This window comes from Anastrepha ludens, chromosome 2, assembly GCF_028408465.1.
Source record: "Anastrepha ludens isolate Willacy chromosome 2, idAnaLude1.1, whole genome shotgun sequence".
NCBI classification, from domain to species: Eukaryota; Metazoa; Arthropoda; class Insecta; order Diptera; family Tephritidae; genus Anastrepha; species Anastrepha ludens.
The window spans coordinates 164288254-164310348 of record NC_071498.1 but is presented as its reverse complement, the minus strand read 5'-3'; the positions used below and the strand labels follow the sequence as shown (position 1 = coordinate 164310348).

At 34.5% G+C, this 22095-nt stretch overlaps 1 protein-coding gene across 1 annotated transcript; it reads right to left on the bottom strand.

The window, feature by feature from the left end:
* Window positions 1–222: 222 nt before the first annotated feature.
* On the bottom strand, window positions 223–21620 carry LOC128855743 (sodium-independent sulfate anion transporter). Its single transcript, XM_054090900.1, has 7 exons — window positions 21213–21620; window positions 17719–18246; window positions 4905–5152; window positions 2283–2696; window positions 1853–2210; window positions 1459–1761; window positions 223–1224 (listed from the first exon to the last, which is right to left on the bottom strand). The coding sequence occupies exons 2-7, from the start codon at window positions 17849–17851 to the stop codon at window positions 722–724; spliced, it is 1959 nt and encodes a 652-aa protein (XP_053946875.1). The 5' UTR covers window positions 17852–18246; window positions 21213–21620; the 3' UTR covers window positions 223–721.
* Between the last annotated feature and the right edge of the window lie 475 nt (window positions 21621–22095).

Here is a 22095-nt window from a genome sequence, read left to right as displayed (position 1 = left end):
TTATAAAGAGCAATGCAAATTGTTAAAATGAAAAAGTGTGGGCATTTCGTATCAAATTATGCCGTACAAAAAATGGCATAAAGAAAACCAGGCATAAGCAAAACGTAATGCTTTTTACGTAACTCAAAAATTACTTTCTAAGAGCTTTCAGGCTTTCAAAATCGTAAAATGAGTTTGCTAATATCTATTAATTTGACTCGTTTTAACAAATTCATAGCACTCTTAGAGTTTCTAGTTCATTGTACTTTATATTTCATTTAGATAAAATCTGCATCTCAATGCTTAACAATTCCTCGTTTCGTTTATGTTTTGCCTCTGATTTGTATAATAAATAGGATTTTTTTTAAATATTTTGTATAAACATAAATCGATCTCACTTTCGTCTGCCTTAAATTAATACATATTTAAATTACATAAATTGTAATTCTGTAAAAGTGTAAAAAGATTTTCTTCCTTTTTTTGGCTCTCAATACCAAGATAATACTTTATATGTATGCGCATACATACGAGTATAGGTAACTAAAACTAAGGACGTATTTGGAAAAAGACAAACCTACAAGCTTCACTAATAATAAACAAATCGTATCAATAAGAATTAAAGCAAGCAAGAATAGTTAATAGTTAACCAACCATTTAGTAGCGCAGGTCACCAAGGCCCAACGCAATCACATTTTTGCCAACAATCACGTAATGGCATCTACCATTACTTTATAAATCTTATCTACACCGTTATTGTTTTCTTTTGTTCATAATTGCGATCCTTTAGCAACTGATCGAGCTGCTCCTCCTGATAGTAGACAACGAATTCCGCTGGTGAGAGCGTCTCGAATAACGCACAAATACTGGGTTTAAGATTGTAGAAGAATAAGAGTTGTGAACGCGCGGCGAAATCACTCAACAGCGATTCTATGACGGTGGCTGCAGTGAAATCAGCGCCATAAATATGCGAGGCATCGATGACGACGGGCACATGTTGGCGCATGGAATGCTTCGTCACCAGATTGCGCACATAATCCACGGAGGGGAAAATCAAGCAACGATCTGGTGTGATCATAAGGTATTCATTGCCAGCGTGAGTGGTGAGAATTTCTGTGGTAATTTTTGGACGAGCCGCATGATAGAGTATAAAGATGACGTTTAAGCCGACACCGATAAGTATACCGATTTCCAGTGGTAACACCAGACAGGCGATGAACGTGCCAAGACCAGGCACAAGATCACTTTCTGCAAAGGGGAGAGAATATGTATTAGTTATCATCTCATAGTTGCATATTAGGGAAAGCAAGAGAGATAGATAGATATTTAAATATATATAATATATATATATATATATATATATAATATATAGATAGATAGAGAGATAGAGAGAGTGATAGATAGATAGATAGAGAGAGTGATAGATAGATAGATAGAGAGAGAGAGAGAGAGAGAGAGATAAAGAGAGAGTGAGAAACTTACTTTTCGCACGCCACATTGGTTTGATTACGCGCACCTCCACCATAAACATAACGGCAGCAATAATAATCGCCGCCAAAGTCGATTTGGGTATAAAGTAGAAATAAGGTGTGAAGAAGATTAGCGCCAGTATTACTAAACTGCCAGAGTAGATATTGCTGAGTGGTGTTCTCACGCCACTGGCGTTATTGACTGCGCCACGACTCAACGCACCCGTGCCAGGGAAGCCCTGCACAAAAGAGTTGGCAATATTTGCAATGCCAATGGCGATCAGTTCTTGCGAGGCATCTACTGGTTTACCGTTACCTAGTAAATAAAAGTAAATCGATTAATTGAATTGCATAAAGTTGCTTGAAGAAATTATTTATTTCAAGTCCATATGAATGGCTGCACCTACCAAAAGCTTTAGCAATCGAAATAGTCTCCATCAATGATATGAGCGGCAATACAATAAGACCGGAACCCAAATTTTTCACCATGTCAATGAAACCCTCCTCGTGTCCGGATAAGGTTTCATTCGCAGTTAAGTGAAATGGTGGTGGTTGTACAGCGGGCAAGCCGGGGGGAATGTAACCAATAACGCGGAAAGGCGTATTTTCGTTATGGGAATGCAGCATAAAGCCCAAGAAACCGCAGACAATGACGAGTATGGCATTACGCGAGGTGCCTATGAGCCACATCAATTTGTTAAATACATTTTGAGCCTTCGAGCGGAGTGCAGGGTCCTTGGGGCCAAGCTTGAACGACGAAAGGAGCTGTGAGTGATAAAAAATATTTATTAAATTATTTTGTTTAATGGTGAAATATTGATAAATGCACCCACTTACCCTCATCATCAGCAGCACTACAATGCAAGTGATGCCCAGCACTGTGTCTGTGGCACGTGTCTCTTTGATGTTTTCGAAGATATGTGTTGAAATATCTAAAAATGTTGTTCCAGGCGCTGGTATGCCCAGGATGTCTTTCACTTGCGATGCCACAATAATAAGCGAAACCGCTGATGTGAAACCGGACGAGACTGGGCCGGAAACGAAATCCAACAGGAAACCCAAACCAAAAATGCCCATAAACAATTCCACAATACCACAAAGCAGAGTAAGTAATACTGCCAATTGCCAAGAACCTTTAGCGGTTTGGAAGGTTAGTAACGCCACGATAGCCGATGGGCCGACAGGCACATCTTTGCAGCTGCCGAGGAAAATGTAAATGAAACAACCCAAAAAGGAACCATATAAACCGTACTGCAAGCAAAGGGAGGAAAAATAAATTAAATGACAAAATATGCAATAAATTAAAAAAAAAATAGTAATTTAAAAATTAAATGTCTAAGCGCCGTTTTCTCAGCTAACAAATAAAGTAAAAAAAAATTAAATAATAATAATTGGCCCACACCTACGTTAGATATTTGGCCTTATATTTGTGGCGTGCGTCTTGATGTTGTTCCACAAATGGAGGGACCTACAGTTTCCAGCCGACTCCGAATGGCAAATGGCTTTTAGGTCATTGCCTGCCGAGGGTCAACCGCTTTTACAAAAAACTTTTTCTATAATTTTGCTGTTGCACGGAGATTCGCACCTACGCGCAGCCGAATGGTAGTCACGCACCAACGCATTCGGCTACGGCGGCCGCCAACCAATAAAGTTAGTTTAATCAAAAGTGTCTTAAAGTTGTTGATTGCGCTCTCATCGCTACCCATGACAGGGAAGCTAATGGGCGTAAAGGCCAAAGCCAGACCGATGAACCGATAAATAGACTTAGTGGAAACGATCTCAAGGACTTGGGAATACGTAACTACGAAGTAAAAGCTCAAGATCGACCGCTTTGAAGGAGCTTTGTGAAGGAAGCTTTGACGCATCCCGCGTTGTAAAGCTGTGAAAGAAGAAATAATCAAAAGAGTCAATAAACTATTCCTAACTGACTTACAGAGATATTTAAATCTGATAGTTCCGAAATGGCAAAGCTGGATTGAAAATACAGTGAACTCTACTCTCTCCTAAGACACTGAAACTTTTTTTCTCTTATGGGAGGTGTCTGCTTATGACAAAAGCGTAAATAGTTAAAATAATTTGTGACTGATTTTCAATATTTAATCAGTTTTACTTCCAAAACCAGAACAGATATAAACATACAAATTTATAAAATAAACAGAATTTTCATTAAGATCGAGAAACGCGAGAAATGTAACAACAAATTTTGTTACGTAAGGTATTAAGGCGTGTCTATTAAAGATGGTACCGGTAAATCAACTGATTTGTTTTTTTTCTTTCGCCGTGCCCATGTGGATTCATTCTTTGTTTTTTACTTTGCCAATATTTTGCTTTAACAATCAAACGTACAAAATATTGCTGTTGGACTAGTGCCACCCTAGTCTAGTGATGCCCTATGTCCCACGAGGGATTAAGGACCTGGAGAGTGCCACCACCTTTAACGAATGCGCCTTGCCAGGTTTCCAAATTCATTTAATAAAGTCAGAAATTGTAGCTTGGCGAGCTTTTCCTTTCATTTCAATATCTCGCAGGTGTATTTGAAGATCAGTAAGCAATTCAAGGGCTTTGAGGCCACTGTGATATTTGTGATATAAAGAAGGAGCGCTTAGTTTTCTCTCTGCTAAATAAGCCTCTTTATAAAAAGGTCATCCATCTTATTTTCTAATTCATTTTCAGTTGGTCAGGGAGGGTTGCCGCTTCAAAATTGATATTTTTGCTTCCTCGGCATTTATAAAGACCTGATTAAAGGTTTTTGCGGTACTGAAAAAAGTGTCCGCTTAAGAGATGTGTGCGTTAGGAGAGAGTAAACTGTGCATCATTTCGCTCTAATGATTTCAAGGCTAGTAATAGCGGTTAGGAGAACTAGCTGCGCTTTATTATTTATTATTTTTACTTCCCATTACTTCACTTTAACTGTAACTACCAATTTTAGAGGGTACATCAACTAATCTCTAGATGTATTAGTCCAAGGACTTAACAAGCTTTTGATAGAACGAAAATGTGCTCGCCGGAAAGCTATGGTGAGCCATGCCCTTAGAGGTTAGTTTAGAAAACGACACTAAAAATGCTTTTTGAATCGAATAATTGTTTGGTTAACTTTTTTTTGGCGCATTTAAAATTTTTTTTTAATATAAAAGGTGGCGCAAAATAAATTATTCAATTTTATTTTTGAATAACCTTTTTACTAATCACAATGGGTGATGAGAATGAGTGTGTCCCACAGGCAACAACCGCTTCAATCTAACCTAACCTTTTTACTACATACAAAAAAAAGTTTCGAACATTACGTGCTCCGTTGCTTGTCTATTTGTATACTGTAGCTGTATAGTTCACGAGTGTCAACTATGATTGACGTACGACGCCATTGGCAAAAATTATAAATCTTCCGATAGGGTGATTCATTTTGCGCCACCTATTACTACTACTTTTCGAGTATAATTTTATAATTATTTTATAACTTACAGCTGCTGGAAGTCCGGCTACACCAGCATACGCTAACGCCTGCGGTATCACCGTTAAGCCTACTGTCAAGCCCGCGACTACATCGCCTACAGCATCTTCGCTGGAATATTTGGGCAACCAGTTGAGTATGGGCAGACGTTTGTAGAGTGTCTTGCGGTTGAAGGTGCGTCTTGTGCGATCCTGCACCCAAGCTTTGGCACAATCCATTGTTTTAATAGGTGGTATCATTTTTTTGCCGTCTTTGGTTACTGTAAAAGTAGAGAAAAACGCGGAAGATTAGATTAGTAAAATTAAAATATTCAAATTAAATTAGGGACTACAGAAAAGATTGGAAAAATAAATATTGTAAATGAATGCATAAATAGTAACACAAAAATATGAATAAAGATTACAAATCAGATGAACTACATATTTGCAAAAAATAATTTATTAATTGCTTGTATGTTTTTACTAAAATGGAAACAACTTGCAAACGGTTTAAAAAATATTTTTCATTAATATTTGAATGCACATAACATATTTTAGGGACAATGTAAAAAATATATTATACATATTTCATATATGCGCATATTTAAGTGTACCTATAAATAAATATGTACTCGTATATGGTACACATAGAAGTTATTGGCGGAAATTGCCAAGTCTGATATTTTTTTTCACTTAATCCAAGATTATATTTGGTGAATTAATTCTTAAATTTAAGACCGATCGCGAAGTTTCGCAAAATATGAAGCTATTATGTTACCTAAGCAAAATGGGGTCATAAAGAATTATTGCTTACACCTTATTTTACTACGCTTTGCCCACGTAAGTTTACGAGTTTTGAGCTCCAAGTCACGATTATTCTTACATTACTATCTACATCCCTACATTCCTGTTTTGAAAATGGCTTTTTGTCGTGCATTCACGTGCTCTGGACACGCAATAAGCGCTACCCAGCTTTTACCGTTACAACTTTTGAGTACTACCTCTAATTTTTTAGCAATACTCAAAAATCTGACACTGGGCTTTCTAAGCCTTCTTTGGACACTTCATTCCCCATGTGAAGGTAGGCTCTTTGGAAGCAAGTTCAATCAACCCCAACTTTTTATGAAGCCTGCAATGTTATTGATCGTGTCGGGGCTATTCAATTTTTATCCCTTAGAAGGTAGCGGTAGGCTAATCAGCTACCCTTTCAGAAATCAAAATAGATTAACGAAAGCAACGCAAGACTGAGTCTTGTCGAGGCCCTATGCTCCCGAGAGGAGTGAAAAAAGACAAAAAAAAAATGTTAGCTATAAATCAAAGAATTTATACAAACAATGAGGAATGCGGTAGTGGATGATATCGATTCCATAGAAACAAAAAAAAAAAAACAGAAAGCAGAAGACTTTTTTTACTTTTATTGTTTTATTAATAAACTAAACTCACAACACATATTTGCACAGTTGTAAACAAGCTGAGAAAAAGGAATCACTTTTCCACTTCTTTTGTGAATTCCCTGCCTTATGGAAGGCGAGAATGTCAACCCTTGGCAAAAAACTGCTCGAGAGTCTCGAACAAATGTCTGGTTGAGACGTCAACAACCTAATAAGGTTCTTAAACAGCACAGACTGGATATATGTGTAAGTAGTGATGCTGAAAGTAACCGTTAAACAAGTGGGTAGCGAGGATGTGGCAACAAAATGGTGCAGAAGCGGAAGAGTACCACTTTAACCAACCAATCAACCAGCTCATCGGTTGGTTCAAAAAAACAAAAAAAAATTTTTTTATTTTTCGCTTTATTAGAAATGGTAAACTAAGGCGCATTCATTAAAGCTGGTGGCACTAGACCAACAACAATGTTCTGTACGTTTGTTTGTCAAAGCAAAGTATTGAGAAACTAGAAAACAAATAATGAATTCGCCTTGTTTCATTCTGAGCTGACAGCCACATGGACACGGCGAAAAAAAACAACTCAGCTGATTTGCCAACACCACCTTTAATACATACCTATAATAGATTCGCCTTGGGGTAAACCTTTCGATTAATTGTAAGTTAGCATTTTGTCAACTTTTTCTCTGTATTACTTGTTTCTAGTATTGTATTCATTCAAAGCCTCAGGAAGCATTTGGCAGTTGTTAATTTTATAATTTTTTATTATAGTTTTCTAGGTCGAGGCAACTAAAGGCTGCCATCGACGTATTTTAATTTATAGGACCAATTTTTTCTCTTACACAGTGAACTGGATATTTTCTTCAATACTCTAGGCTATTGTTTCAGCCAAAAATAAAAACTTAATTTATTCCAAAGTATTTATTTAAGGGATTAGAGGTAGTCAGAGGCCCATAAAAATGATGATTTTCAATAATTTTTATTGCTAGTCAAGTGCTTTATTTTCCAAAAATAAAAACATAGCGTTAATACATCATGTTTCAACTTGACTTTAGCAAAATTTAAAAAAAAAATTAATAATTGTAAAAGTTATCGCTGTTTGTGTGGAGCCCGTTTCATCACAAGTCCTTGGAGATTCATTTAAAATCAATCGGACTAGAGAAATTAGTTTTATTAAACGATAATCTTGTGCCTGATCGAAGCTTTATTTTCAAAATAAACAAAATGGCAGCCTCAGGAAATATTTTTCAGATTTTCGAGAAAAAAACCGACAATTGTTTAAAAAAAATCGACATTTTTGAAAAAAAAATCCTTCGATCAGGCACGAGTTTTTTATGTTTTTCATATTATTTAAATCTAGCAAGCGGTTTTTAAGTAACAGTGATCACCAGCTGAAAAAACATACTTTTGTGAAAAACGCATTTAAAGTTTTGCTATCGATTTCCGCAACGCCCGAACGCCCTTTGTTAATTGTTGAATAACTCGAAAAGTATTTGTCGGATTTACTTCAAATTTTCACACAATATTTTTAGGACATTATACTTTCAGAAAAGGCAAAAACAAAAAATTCAATTTTTTTTTAATACCTCTAACCCCTTAATAAATACATTTAGTAATATCCATTCTATAGTATATTGCGGCGTAGGTGAGGTTAGGATAAACCGGCTGGCATTAACCCAAGCATAAGCCCATAAGATTTAAAGTATGGATAAAGGATGCCAACGCTTTTAGCAAGCGCTGGAGGATCTATTTTTGAGATATACTTGGATATTGCGGCGTAGATGCTCTGCGACAAACGCTAACTACCAAATAGTATATTATCACCTGAGTACCCTGTTTTAGAAAATGCAAATAAGTTAATAGAGATATTTTTATGAGCTATCTGACTTAGGCATCGGAATGCCGGGGGCGTGGATTGATGTCAAGTAGCAATTAACGAACAAATTATTAATAAAAATTTATATGAAATTAGCGTATGCAGCATTTACAGGTTTAGGCCGAGGTTTTCTTAAATTTTGTGAAGGGTGCCAGGTCTCGACTGCCAGGCATGAGTGCGAAATGAATGCTATGAGCATTTTTTTATGGCATTAATGCACTTGCCGTGGCGTTTTTCTGATAATTTCTGATAATTCTCATGCTACGTGCTTGAGGTAGGCTTCGAGCTCTAGCTCCTGGGCTTAATACCCGAAATGTTAAGCTTGAACACACACGGCATTGGAGGGCGACAATTAAAAACTAAATCGATTAGAAAATCACAAAATTTCTAGTAACAATAAAATTAACCTTAAATTAGCGTGTCAACTATTTAGAAATTTCGCAAACAAATATGTAAAGAATTTGTGAATTTCCGTGCACGGTTACATTTATGTATGTATGTATGGGTAAGTACAATTATAGGAGTATAATAATGCTCGATTATTTCTTACACACATACATATGTACATATATACCCACTATGCTTAAATATGTTTGTGTCCGAAAATAACTGCTGTGCACCGCAGTGGAAAAGCGTTTACCCAGCGCAAGTGAAATTTTCTAACAAAAACATTCAAATGAAAATAGTCGCTGATCAGTTCATGAGTCATTACACGGGCATGCGAACTATTCGAACGGCTTTTGTTATGCGCATGTATTTTTTTTTGTTTTTGTCTGATCATTATAGTTTTCATTGTCAAGGGTTTATGTAGAATACGGCTATATTGTAGGATAATTCACAGTAGTACTTCTAGGGAATTTGGATGATGGACTAACACGCATTCTCTCGTTTTATATAAGAAGAAACAGCTGAATAAGAATGAACGATGAATAAGACGAAGCCCTAGGGAGCATACGTTTTCCACAACTATATTCGTTTTTCAATATTTTGGACTGGTACTGAATTTGTTCTATAAACTCTATACTTCTATATACTACAAGGCACGATATCTTAAGGGGGGAGCCTACTTTAGAAGCTTCAAAAAATCGATTTTTTATTTTGCATAAATGTCTTCCCAAACTATCCAAGAATGTGTCTTCAAAATTTCAGAAGCAAATTCAAAATATTTTCGCAGTTACAGAAGAAATTGTTAGCAAGCGTCGAGCAGGTATACGGGCGGATTTTTTATATACAAAAACTTTGACGCGCGATTTCTCGGTTTTTTACTTTAACGATTTTTCCTAATTGGCGGGAAAGATAGGGAAAAACTTAAACGTCCTATCGAAACGAGATAACATTGATTGTATTCGGAATTAAATTATCTTCTAGTTGAACCTAAAAAACCTTAAGAAAGTTATGATTAACCCAATTTTTAAACAATCTAAAGTGCATTTGTTTTTCCAAAAAAATGAATTTTTTTTAATTAGCGAAAAATTGTTGAATTTCTCACTTTTTGTTTAATTTTCTTGGTTTAACTAGAAGCTATACTATACTAAAATAAATAATTTTTTGGGTTTTTGGTTTCAGATGAAAAATTGCGACCTGCATCTTCCCCGCCGCACGACACATGCACACTCGAGGCTCCTCGGCCAAAAAATCGATTTTTTGAAGCCTCTAAAGCAGGCTCCCCCATTAATCTGGTCAATGGAAGTATTGAATAACTTTGGCAATGCTCAATAGATTTAGAAAAGCTATTATTATTATTGAATTTATAAAGCTATTATTTTTATTAAGCTTATTTGTTTGCAATTTATCTTCGCTAGTTTCCGACAAAAATATAGTTTAAGTGGCTGTCGTTACATAACATAACATAGTTCGTAACATAAACGCGAGTTCGTTTTTGGCATTTCCAACCCATTTGTTAACGCCTCGGCAACACAGTTGGTATTTCGGCTCAAGTCTTTTCTTAACTACCGACGGTTAAAGGGGAAATAAAAAAACACATCAACCCGCTATAAAATGACATTGTTCTTGCACTCAAATACTTTGGCATCATGTCGAACGCGAGAAGGCAGTCGTCATAAGAGGCTTAATAGAAAAACTCGCTCGAATTACTCTATTGAGCTTTTATTTTTGTTGGCGGTCGCATCACTGGAAGCAGTTGCACTGGTTGCACAATGATTAACATAAAAAATTAGTTATACGTAAAATTAGTTATTCGTATATCTATTTTTTTTATATATTACGATTAAATTAATATTGTTCTAGAATAAGTTTTCAAATATCGTAAATGTTAATTAAACGCAGCAATAAATAATGGAGTCAATAAAAAAAATTAATACTCTCTTTGATCTTTTATATCCCCTTCGGCTTGTTAGCACAAACTTTACTCTTAAAAAATACTCCTTGCAGGGTATACATAACACACGTGTATAATACATACATACATACATTCATATTTACTGTTTATTTGTATATGAACACGCACGAAATTGTTTTTCATGTCAATTATTATCATTTAAATTTTTTCTTGTTGGTGTTCAACCATTTTCCGTCCGGTAATTGTGTGGGTGTGTAAGTAGTAATTGTAGACTGAAGTTTTGTTTTCGGTTGCACTTGAATGAATATTTTTAGCGATGTATGTAAGTATGTATTTTATTGTTCTTTATTTGATTTCTAGTAAGATTTTCACTTCTTACTGAAAATGCTGTCCAATTAATACGATTTATTGCAAATTTACAGGTGAAGATAAAAGCGGAAAAATAATTTGAGTTGACGGTAAGAAACTTTTTGAATAAATATGTATGCATAAAATAAAAAATAAAAATAATGGATTTCTTTTTCCCCCAAACTAATATAACCAATTCGCATCTATTCAAGATGCTGCCACTTAAGCAACAACAACAATTACATGTATTTTGCTTTTGTAAGTTAATAGAAGGTATGTGGAATGTAAATAAACAAATAAGGAAACAGCAAAGAAGCAGGACACTTTGGCAATCAAGACACACACACACACAAAATCAGCAGCTCAAGTGTCATCTAGTGATTCCTCGATACCTGTACTTGCAAGCAAATACTCGATACTTTTTCCCCGCAGCAAGCGGGGTATTTTCTGCATGTGCTATATATTATATTTTTTTATTTTGTTTGGCAAAGCCATAACTATCATTCATTCCATCACGTCACAGCAGGCCATGTAAATTCCAATTTGCACTGCTTCTGCATGTAATTGATTTGAAAAGTTGAAATTTTGCAATGTCTCCAATAACTTCCGCTTGAATAACTTCGAAAAAGTTGTCTCTAATCCGATTAAAAATCTGATTGTGACGAAATACGTATGACTTTGGGAAATCATCACAACAAATTTTTGCTAGGCAACTACAAAAAGATTAATAGGAATATTGATGAAGTGGATGGAAATAAAATTTTCTTTTCGTCTCTTTAAAAAAATTTCACGTGCCTTCCACGAAGGCAGGATATATAATTATACAAGAAAGGAACTGCCTCTCAGGCAAATATAATATTTAAGGAAAATGTTCGTTTGTAATTTAGTTTGTTAAAAAGTAATCCTTGTGGCAGCCGCCGTAACCGAATGGGTTGTTGCGTGACAACTATTCGGAATTCGGAGAATGTTGGTTAGAATCTCCGTGAAACATCAAGAAAGAAGAAAAACAATTTCTAATAGCGGTCGCCCCTTGGCAGGTAATGGCAAATCTCCGAGCGCATTTCTGTTATCAAAAAGCTCCTCATAAAAAACCGTCTGCCATTTGGAGGTTGCGTAAAACTGTCCATTTGTGGAATTACAATAAGAAGCACGCCATAGGTAGGAGAAGGAGCTCGACGAAACTCTTAACAGAAGTGTACGCGCCAATTATTTATTTATTTTTTTTTTAAAGATTTCTATCACTTAAAATCATTTTTGTATTTAGTTGTTCTCTGAGAAGTGTACAGATAATGAGAAGCGCGCAACTATCAGAATTTTTAATATAGAATTTTGGAAATATAGAATTTTGGAAATACAGAATTTTGTAGTACAGAACTAAAAAAAAAAACATAATTTCGCAATAAAGAATTCTATCAAGTAGAATCATCTTGGCATTACTCTCCGGGGTGGACCAATGCCTCCTCTACAATACTCTTCCATTCTTCTTGACAGCCAGCTTTCGCTCTATGTTGTGAGAATTTTATCTTTGCTATATCGTCTTCTACATCTTGCAACCATCGTTGTTGTTGTTTTAACAGTAATAGAAGTATTACTGTTAAAACTTGCAACCATCATCGCTTTGGCCGGCCTCTCCTTCTGGCTCCTTGAGGGTTTTGCTTCAAATACCTTTTTGGTCGTTCCCGCGATTAAAACACTGAACTCGTGGTTATACCGAAACTTGCGTACCGTCTTCTAATCGTATAGGGCCGAATATTCTTCTAAGAATATTTTTTTCAAATCGCATCAGTAAATTCACGTCAACTTTAAGGATCCATATTTCACAGCCGTGATGAGAAATGGTCTTATCAAAGTTTTGTACATCTGGAGCGTTTGTTCTTTTGATATTAATGAAGACTTCATAAGTTTGATATGGCCAAAGTATGCTCAGTTAGCTGCCTGAATACGGTGTTGCATTGGTAAGGATGGATTCTTTTTTATGCTGAGTACTACACCTAAGTATTTAAACTCTTGCATGAGCTCAAAAATATAAATTCCGATTCTTAAGTGATCAAAGGATCGTGTCATGTATTTCGTCTTTTCTTCATTTATATTGAGGCCCGCTGGTCTTGTATCTTGCACTAAGCGCAAGTAGAATACAGAGTTTTTAATACAGAACAGCATACCATAAAAGTTTCATACTCAACCCAAAAGAATCTTCCACGCAATGCTGCCGTAGTTCCGGGGCAGAGGAAATATCCAGGAGAAGAAGAAGATCAAATGTTTGAATGGCACTTTACTTACTTTAAGTGCGAAGGGATTTTAAACCTCATCGCCACAAAAAAAAAAAAGAAACTCAGGAGAATTACATATATGTTTCGTTCAAAGAACTATTTTTTCGCTAAAATTCAATTTTGTAAATGAAATTTTATTTTATCAACTGATTTATCAATGAAAATATGTGTAAGTACAAAAACTGAATTTGAATTACTTATAAATGAAACTTTTTTTGCGAACTAACACCAATCCACCACATTTTTCCAAGCCTTACGCTGTCTTTTGTACTTTCTACCAAATAAAAAAAATATAAATACGCACACTGGTTTGAGTTGTAATTAGAGTAATTAATTGCTGTGAAATAAAAAAAACATAAATAGCTGGCTGCTTCCGGTAATTGAATCTCAAATAAACAACGCAGCATAGAGTTTTTAATACGAGTACTTTTATAGTTCTTCTCGAAACGCATATGTATTTTATTTCGTAAATTACTATATGGATTAACGAAACAGAAGGCTTAATAAGTTTTCTGGTGAACTGATTACTGAACACAGCCACGAGTTTGGAGAGCTGCTTCAAGTGTTAACTTAGCGAAAGTTTTCTTATTTTGTTTAACCAATGAAATTTATTTCAGTCAACAACCAAATACATTGCGCTCACTATTAGCGCTCGCTGAAGAAATAGGTGCAAATATTCTTATGCAAACAAGAAGATGCACACAAACATAAGCGGTTACATATATCAATATTTGTGTGTACATATGTATGTAAGTGTGTACTTTCGCATATTTTATTGTACGACTTAACGCCACTCAATGACAATTGCACGCTAATTCTCAGCACAAATATATGTACTTTTGTGGGGACAGCAGAGACAAGTTCAATTACAACGTGAATTGACGTTGGCTGCTTTTCAGCTGGCAGCAGTATTGGCGTGTGAATCGGAATTGAATTAAATTGCATCTCAAATAGTAAGAAAGTTGAAAAAAATATATAATAAATACATATACATATGTATGTATGTATGTATAGAAAATACTAGTAAACCTTAGCAACGTGCTCGCGCGAATTCGCCTACATATCTACATGCATACATATAAAAATACAAAAGTAAAGCAATAATTGTTATATCTGTGTACGTATGTATGTGTGTATACAGTGCAATCGCAATAACTCGGTAGCCTATGCTTGAAGTGCTAAGTTCGCGTTTCACGTGAAATGCCTGTCAAAATCCATGCAAATTGCATTGCTGTGAAATATGCGTGAAATTTCGTAGGTATCTCCGGCAAAGTAGTACTCAGTTCACACCGGAAAATGATGCCAGTAACATTATTTCACACCATTTTAGCACGTGCCATTTAAAATTGACAGTTCGTTTTCGAGTGGAGTGCCGCAGTTCAAATACTGCGAAGGCATGTCATTTATGAGCGAAACCTCCTCGCAGCGAAGTGTGCAAGTAAATTTTGATTATATTTTTTGTGCCAATATATATGCATATGTGTTAATTTGTTTAAAGACACTTTTTTTTACCAAAAATTTGGCAATTGCTTATGGCGCGATGCACATAAATTTGGCGTTTCTTCTCATTTGACAATCAATGTTGCTAGTAACATTTTACTGCAAGCCAAATGCATGTGGCTGGCAACATTTTACCGCAAGCCAAATGCATGTGGCTGGCAACATTTCCCAACAGTGATGTTAGTATCAGCCTTTAATAATACATTCACATATAAGTAGATGATCTTCTTTTTCGTGCTTAACTCCCAATCCGTAATTAAAAAGCGAGATTTCCCATAAAAAATTTCTCTCCCAAAATTTGAGATAATAAAATAATCCTAGATAATATCCATACTTTAAGGCAATGTAATTTGTATAGATTTTGAAAGCCATTTCACGTGAAAAGCGAACGTAGTGTTATGCTTTATGCTTAATAAATCATAAAAATTCGTTGGTCCAGTGAAAAAATTGCGTTAATTGTAAAATTTCCATAAAAGGTAGAAATTACCGCCATTGATATTGAAGCGAAAAACCTGATGGGGCTAAATAATTTGCTATTTCTCTATAAATATTTACTTTAATTCTACAAAAAGATGTTTATAATGCACCGTCGCAAAAAATTTCCTATATTTCGTAAATTTCGTATTCTGATTTCGCTAAACCGAAATCTCGCTAATTCGAAAACCTCATTAAATCGTAAAATATGATTGGTCCCTTGCGATTGCGAATTAACGGGATTCCACTGTAAGTCTATCTTACATTAGGTGTGCTCTTATTTATTTTGAACTTGTATTTTTAGTCAATATTGAAAGTATTTATATTGGAGAAATATTTGAAACATGTCAACCCTAAAGTTGAGCGAAAAGCGGCAGGGTTTATAGAAATGTAGACGAGTGAGTTTAGTCGCGAACGGAAGATGAAATACTTTGCCGTGTAACTTCAATTATTCCCATTATAATTTATTTTAAAATACTTCTTAATTCAGTTAAATATATAAATACTTCCATTTCTAAGTAAACCCGTTATTGAATAATTTTATAAAAAAATAAATAAGTAATTGGAGTTTGGCCGAGTTCCTCCTATTTGTGGCGTGCGTATGATGCTGTTCCACAAATGGAAGAACCTACAGTTTTAAACTGGTTTTTTATGAACAATTTTCATGGCAAAAATACACTCGGAGGTTCACCATTGCCTGCCGAGGGGCGACCGCTACTAGAAAAAACGTTTTCTTCATTTTGGTGTTTCACGGATATTCGAACCTACGAACTTCAAATTCAGAATGGTAGTCTCTCACCAACTCATTCGGCTACGGCGGCCGCCGCTTAGCAGCAATTGTTGATAGTAAATTTTCTTTCGCCATTCATAATAAGTTTATTATTTGTAAGTCGTATGCAATAATGTGGGCTTTCGGCACAATTCTGAGCTCCAGACCCTTCGGTAGTATTGGAGTTGATGTAAAGACTTCAAAAGTACTTTCAATTTCAAAAAAAATAAAATTTAGGGAGTTGAGCGCCGCTCTCCCTTGACTAGAATTTGATTTTTTCATTGGTTTTAATTTAGAAACAAGTACTTTACACCATGTTTTCGGATGAAATTTGAGAATAGGAAATTACATAGGTGAATTAGTTGAAAAATGGCAGAACTCGTTGCGTCTCCATGATGACCTTTTCGATCGACCTTAAAGTTTAAACACACTTTAATTAAAAAAAGTATAAAAAATAAAAATAAAAAAATTTAAATAAAACGAAATAATTTTGTGTATCTATATGTAAGTAATCCGTCCATAATTTTGAAACGCAACCTGAAAATATAACAGCAACCCTAATAGTCGCATTTTTCGGTATTTCTGTGTGCGTGTGTTTAGGGAAAGCAGTTAAAATATTTGCAATTTGACACATTAATTCGCGTGCTGTGGAATCGTATACCTGTAGCGACATACCAACAAATACATATACATATGTATGCATGCAAATGCGTGTGTAAGTTAAGTGTCGGTTTGTATGACAGCTGAATTGAAAATAAGGCACAATCGGAACTCGTTAAATCCAATATTTACCTTTGTCACATCGAACGTACAGATGGTTGGACAGGCCTTTGACAGTGATTTCAAACACAAATATGCATGATTGTATGCGTGTATGTATGTACATATGTATGTATGTATGTGTTCATGATTGTTGCAAATCTTACTTTTTATGTATGTATGTAAGTACAAATGTCTGCTGAGCTAATTCATGAGGTGAATGGCATATTTAAGCATTTCTAAACACGAATTTGTTTTTATTGTGTTTTGTGTGATAAAAAAATATTTAGTTTCGTAAATTATCATCTGATGTACCCGTAAAAATAATTACATAAACAAATGTAAAGTTAAAAATATTATGTGGAGACTTCTTTTGCTCTGCTATAAAGAGAACGAATATTTGAAAGGAGCGTTGAAATTTGAGGGAGAAACATTTCCAATAAATGTATTCTACAGCTACTTATATTAAGTAATTAGGACACGCGTTCAAAAGATAATATTATCAGCGTACTTCATTAAGTTGAACTCTATAATTTGGTGATTCACTTAATTTAATTATGCACTCATATATATACATATATATATATGCATATGAAAATGCCATTTTTTTAACCTACACTAATTGAGTACATTTACTTTCTGAGCATGTCCGTTCGTGTCAAAACGAACGTTATAGTACAAGTACAAGAATTGCTGGCAACTGTAAATTTTTATTCACAAACACAAAAAACAAAACAACTAAGACAGTAAATCAAGCTGTGATTGCTGAGTGAAAAATTACAATAATAATTTTCAAAATTTAAACATTTGCTCATAAACTTGAGCAAAAAAAAAAAACAAAATCAGTATTAACATTTAACAAGCAACTAATATTCCCATGACAGCCGGTTCTACGTTACCGGAATGACTCGGGATTTTCCCGACCAAGGGCTGCCGCCCCAGTAAACTAAACCTGTCTAGTGAACAGTATATACCCTACCCTGACGGGGCTTATATTACTGCTACAACAAAAACAACAACAAACAACTGATTCCATCATTATTCTACTCACATATAAAATTAATAATTTTCAAAATTTAACCATTGTTTCATAAACTTGAGCAACAAAAAAATGAATCCAGTAATAGCAACTAACCAACAAGTAATTTCATCATCGTTCTACTCACATATAAATTCATTTGATCCCTGCGAACCACCACTACTGCCATTCGCTTCGGTGCCGTTCGTTGTTATGCTGATCGAAGAACACTTGAAACCATCGTTGACGTAAACATGATCCAACGCTGGATTTGTCTTCATTTTGTATGCGGCACTGTTACTCCAATCACTCGAACAAACCAACTGACTGACTACCTGTCTCACTTGTCACTTTGCAATGCAGTTGACGCGTTGGGAAAGTATTCGCCTTGTTGGCGTAGAATTCTCGCGCAGACACACTCACACACACATTCAGTATGTTCTCAGCGTAGGTGTTTTTCGTAAAGTTTTGCTTGTGACTTCCTTTTGTTTTTTAGCTTTGTTGTTTCTCTGCTCGTATTTCAAAGAGAGATCAAATTGCAGGAAAGTATTTGTGTAATTTGCTTTAAATATTTCTTATTGTACTTGGTGTTTTTTTTTTTTTGTTTTTATTCTGTGATACACTTCTGCGAGTTTGCGGTTCCTTCTTCCTTTTGCGTTTTTAGCTTGGAATTTTGCTGGAATTGACGAAATATGAGATTTGATTAATGAAGACGTTTTCATTTTGTTGTTATGCTATTTTGGTTAATGACTACTTGAATTTGCTCTTGGCATTGTATTTATTGTTGTATAAATTCTTTTCGTTTTTGGTTTCTGCGTGTTTAGTAAATCAACTGTAAATGTATGTTTGCATGTACTTATATAGTACTCTTTTTGCGCAGCTTTTTAAACAACACTGACATGCATACACTCTTTTGAAGGTAGATATGTTGATATATACAAACATACATGCATTTACGTACATACATATGTATATGTATTTATTAGGGATTTTTGTGCGAATTCGTTTGATATACTTAAATTATATAATACACTCACTTAACGTATTTCAATTATGAAAGTGTGAAGTGAAAGCAAACAGGTAAAAGTTTTCCCGCGACACTTGACAACCAGCCGGTTATCTAACTAAATTTAGAATGTTTGGATATTTTTACCCAGTGGTCGACAACCAAAATTATTGAAGCCATTATTTTTAAATAAATTAATGATTTACGATTGGAATGACATTTGCCAGTAAGAGTGCTCGATTGCAATTTATGACGGATCATCTAATGCGGCATTAACGAGATTAAAATTATAAAAATATTTTATTTGAATAATTTGAAATTTAACACTTAGGAAAATTCTCTTTTTTATAGACCCATTAAAAATGCAGCAAACTCCACTTCAATTTTTGCTCCACTACCGATGAAATTCAAAATTTCATATATGTACATAGGTATAAACATGTATGTATGCATGTGAAGAGCCCGTGGCTACTGTCCGATTTTATTAATTGCTAAATGCCTTTTTCCACTAAGCACTGAAATATCAAAAATTTTGCATTTATTGAAATAACCGTTATATGGGAGGTAAGACAAAATTCAATTCGTTCATTGTATTAAAGGCTGCTCGCGTTTTCTAAAAATATGCATATTTTGCTCCAAATTTTTTTGCATATAAAAACTAAAAAAAAGAAAAATTTAGAGCGAACATCTTTGTGCGTGTGAATGTAAGTATAAAATATATCTATATATATTTATGTATGTGCTTATTTTTTGAAATATCATTTATGATACTTCAAGCGATTTCACTGCATATTCGAGTTTTAAAAGGCGCTCAACTAAGTCTGTCATTTCCTTGGTAGAAGATTTTCGTTATATGGAACTGCAAAGCTCAAAAAAAAAATCTAATTAAAAAAGACTGCTTTCTAAAATTAAAAAAATTGTTTAATTACGACTTTATTGCGCATTTGGGTGGTGAAACTCTGTAATCAAGTTTGCCACATTCTGGATGCAAGTATATGCTTTATTTTTTAGCGCCTACATACCTACTTCACATCTTCAGGAACAATGAAAAAAAAAAAAATAAATAAATAAAAAAGGTATTACTTAATTTTTTTTTACAATATTTCATATATACATACATACATACATAGGTGCTAAAAAAATTACATAAAAAGGGTACTACTTCAATTTTTTTTGAAGTTTCTTTTTCAAATTTTGCAATGAAAAAAAAATAAAAAATGTTTGCAACGAAAAAATTAAATAAAAAGGTACTACTTAACATTTGTTTGAATTTTTCTGCAATATTCCATATCAACATACATAGGTGCAAAAAAAACTTAAATAAAAAGGGTACTACTTGAAGTTTTTTTTTGATTTTTTTTACAATTTTGCAATGAAAAAAAAAATAAAATAAATAAATAAAAAAGGTTTGCAACAAAAAAATTAAATAAAAAGGTACTACTTAAAATTGTTTTGAATTTTTTTACGCGATATGCAATACTATATATCTACAAACATAGGTGCACAAAAATTTAATACAAATGAAAGAAATAAAAAAAATTGAGTTTTTTATTTAAAAATAAAAAAATAAAAAATTTAAATGAAAGAAACGTAACATGATTGGCACAAGTAATATAAATTTGTTCTTAGGAACCTATCGAAAAATATCTAAAGTATATCGGTAGGAATTCCTGCAGTAGTAATTCAAGGATTCTTTAGTAAAACTAATCGAGCGTCGACAGTCGCTTCCATGAACATAAGTTGCCGGAACGGTCCGGATTTGAACTCGGCCAAGGACTATCACTGCAAAAGATTTCCATAAAAATTTATAGAAATGTTTTATTTTGTTACAACAACAATAAATTGAGAAATTTATGAAATTTTGTTATGAATTTCTGTTTTTTTGTTATGAATTTCTAAGAAGCATTCACATTTTTGAAACTTGAAATATTCAAGGTAAATATCCCAATGCAGGATATTGCCTTTAACAGCAGCAGTCGTCGCCGAATGGACTTGGTGCGTGCGGGAGTGCAGAGTTTCGAATTTCCGTGCACGAACCACCAAATGGTAGTAAAAGTGTTTTTCAATAGCAGTCGCGCATCGGCGGGCAGTGTATTTCTGCCATGAAAAATCTCCTCACAAAAAACCAATAACATTATGAAGACGCACGCCACAAATAGGAGAGTTTTTCTAATATCATCGATGCTCGAAAAAATAAAAAAAGAAATCATCTGCCTATGGGAGACGCCTTTAGACTATAAGCCCATTTGTGGGACAACAACTGGGGCATACACAAGAAAGCGTTCTCCTGCGTTAAGCCTACTCATCTTTCAAGGTTGCATGCGGTAGTCTATTTAATGCAACAGCAACAGCAAACACGAACACTCAGGCCACTCTATGGCATATAGCATACACATAAGCTGCATACTTTAGAAAATTAAATTTCCATTCAACATTAGTTACAAGGAGTTCATTTCATTTCCTTCAAAGTTAAATGCCAATGGCTTTAATCTATTTCATAACATTAATTTGTTAATATAGTATTTTCAAATACCACCACTTAATTGAGGCTTGAAAACATATAAATGTATAATTCAAAAAAATATTTTTTCACACCCAACAGACACACATGCAAACAAATGTTTAAGAATGCTTACATTTTTTGCTTGAATAACTTCGCAATTCAATCTAATTAAAGCATGCGAAATTTCCTTGCGCTTTTTTTTATATTCGTTTATAGTATTGGTTGGCACTTTTTCACAACAAAAACAAATTGCCGCACTTATGAAAGGTTATTTGAACGCTTAAAGCACCCAGCTGAAGCAGCCACTAACTGCTCGCCCAAAGCGCTCCAAAACCGTTTGTTCACTTGTTATGAATTTTAAATTCGTTTAACCGTAACGTTGTTAATTCAATTTATTCATTTAATTTAACTGGTATATACAGTTTGTTTTGTATTTCTTTATAATAACTTTGACCGTTATTTGCTTCACGTTTTTACTTAGTTGTCAGTTATATTTCAACGCGTCGACGTTTCAAACAAAACTGTTTTCGAACTTGGCTCGAATCGTGTCTTTATAAAAATCGACGAGATTTTGCTTGCGTCGTCAACGAGTCGAAGTCATTGTCGACCGTTTGTCGGTGCTCGTCGTCAGTTAGCCCAGTTCAGCTCAGGCGAGATAGTAGATCGATTGGTGTGCTCTTTATGCTCTTGTTATTTAGAATTTGTGCTCTCACTTTTTTGTCGTTGCACTCACTTTTGCTGGCTTTGTGTTTTTTCCCCATTTAACGCTAACTGCTGTGCAGTTTGTTATTTGTTTATGTCGGCGTTGTATTTGCTATGTTTGCTAAAATACTTTTGTCGCATTGTTCTAACCGCATTGTTTTACTTTGTTTTTGTTGCAATGTTTTTTTTTGTGGTACGCTCTACATATGTATGCCTTTCATACTGAACTGTAGCGTTAACCAGACATCGCGACGCATTGCACACGTTTTTCATTTTGAAAAATTCCATTCCATGCCACCTTTACTTGTATGAGT

Excerpts from the sequence above, each read along its gene's own strand:
- LOC128855743 (XM_054090900.1), bottom strand. The coding sequence starts at position 17,851 with ATGAAGACAAATCCAGCGTTGGATCATGTTTACGTCAACGATGGTTTC. Across the intron at positions 2,697-4,904 it reads TAGCCGGACTTCCAGCAGCT|TACGGTTTATATGGTTCCTT; the intron begins GTAAGTTATAAA and ends CTTTGCTTGCAG. Across the intron at positions 2,211-2,282 it reads TAGTGCTGCTGATGATGAGG|CTCCTTTCGTCGTTCAAGCT; the intron begins GTAAGTGGGTGC and ends TATCACTCACAG.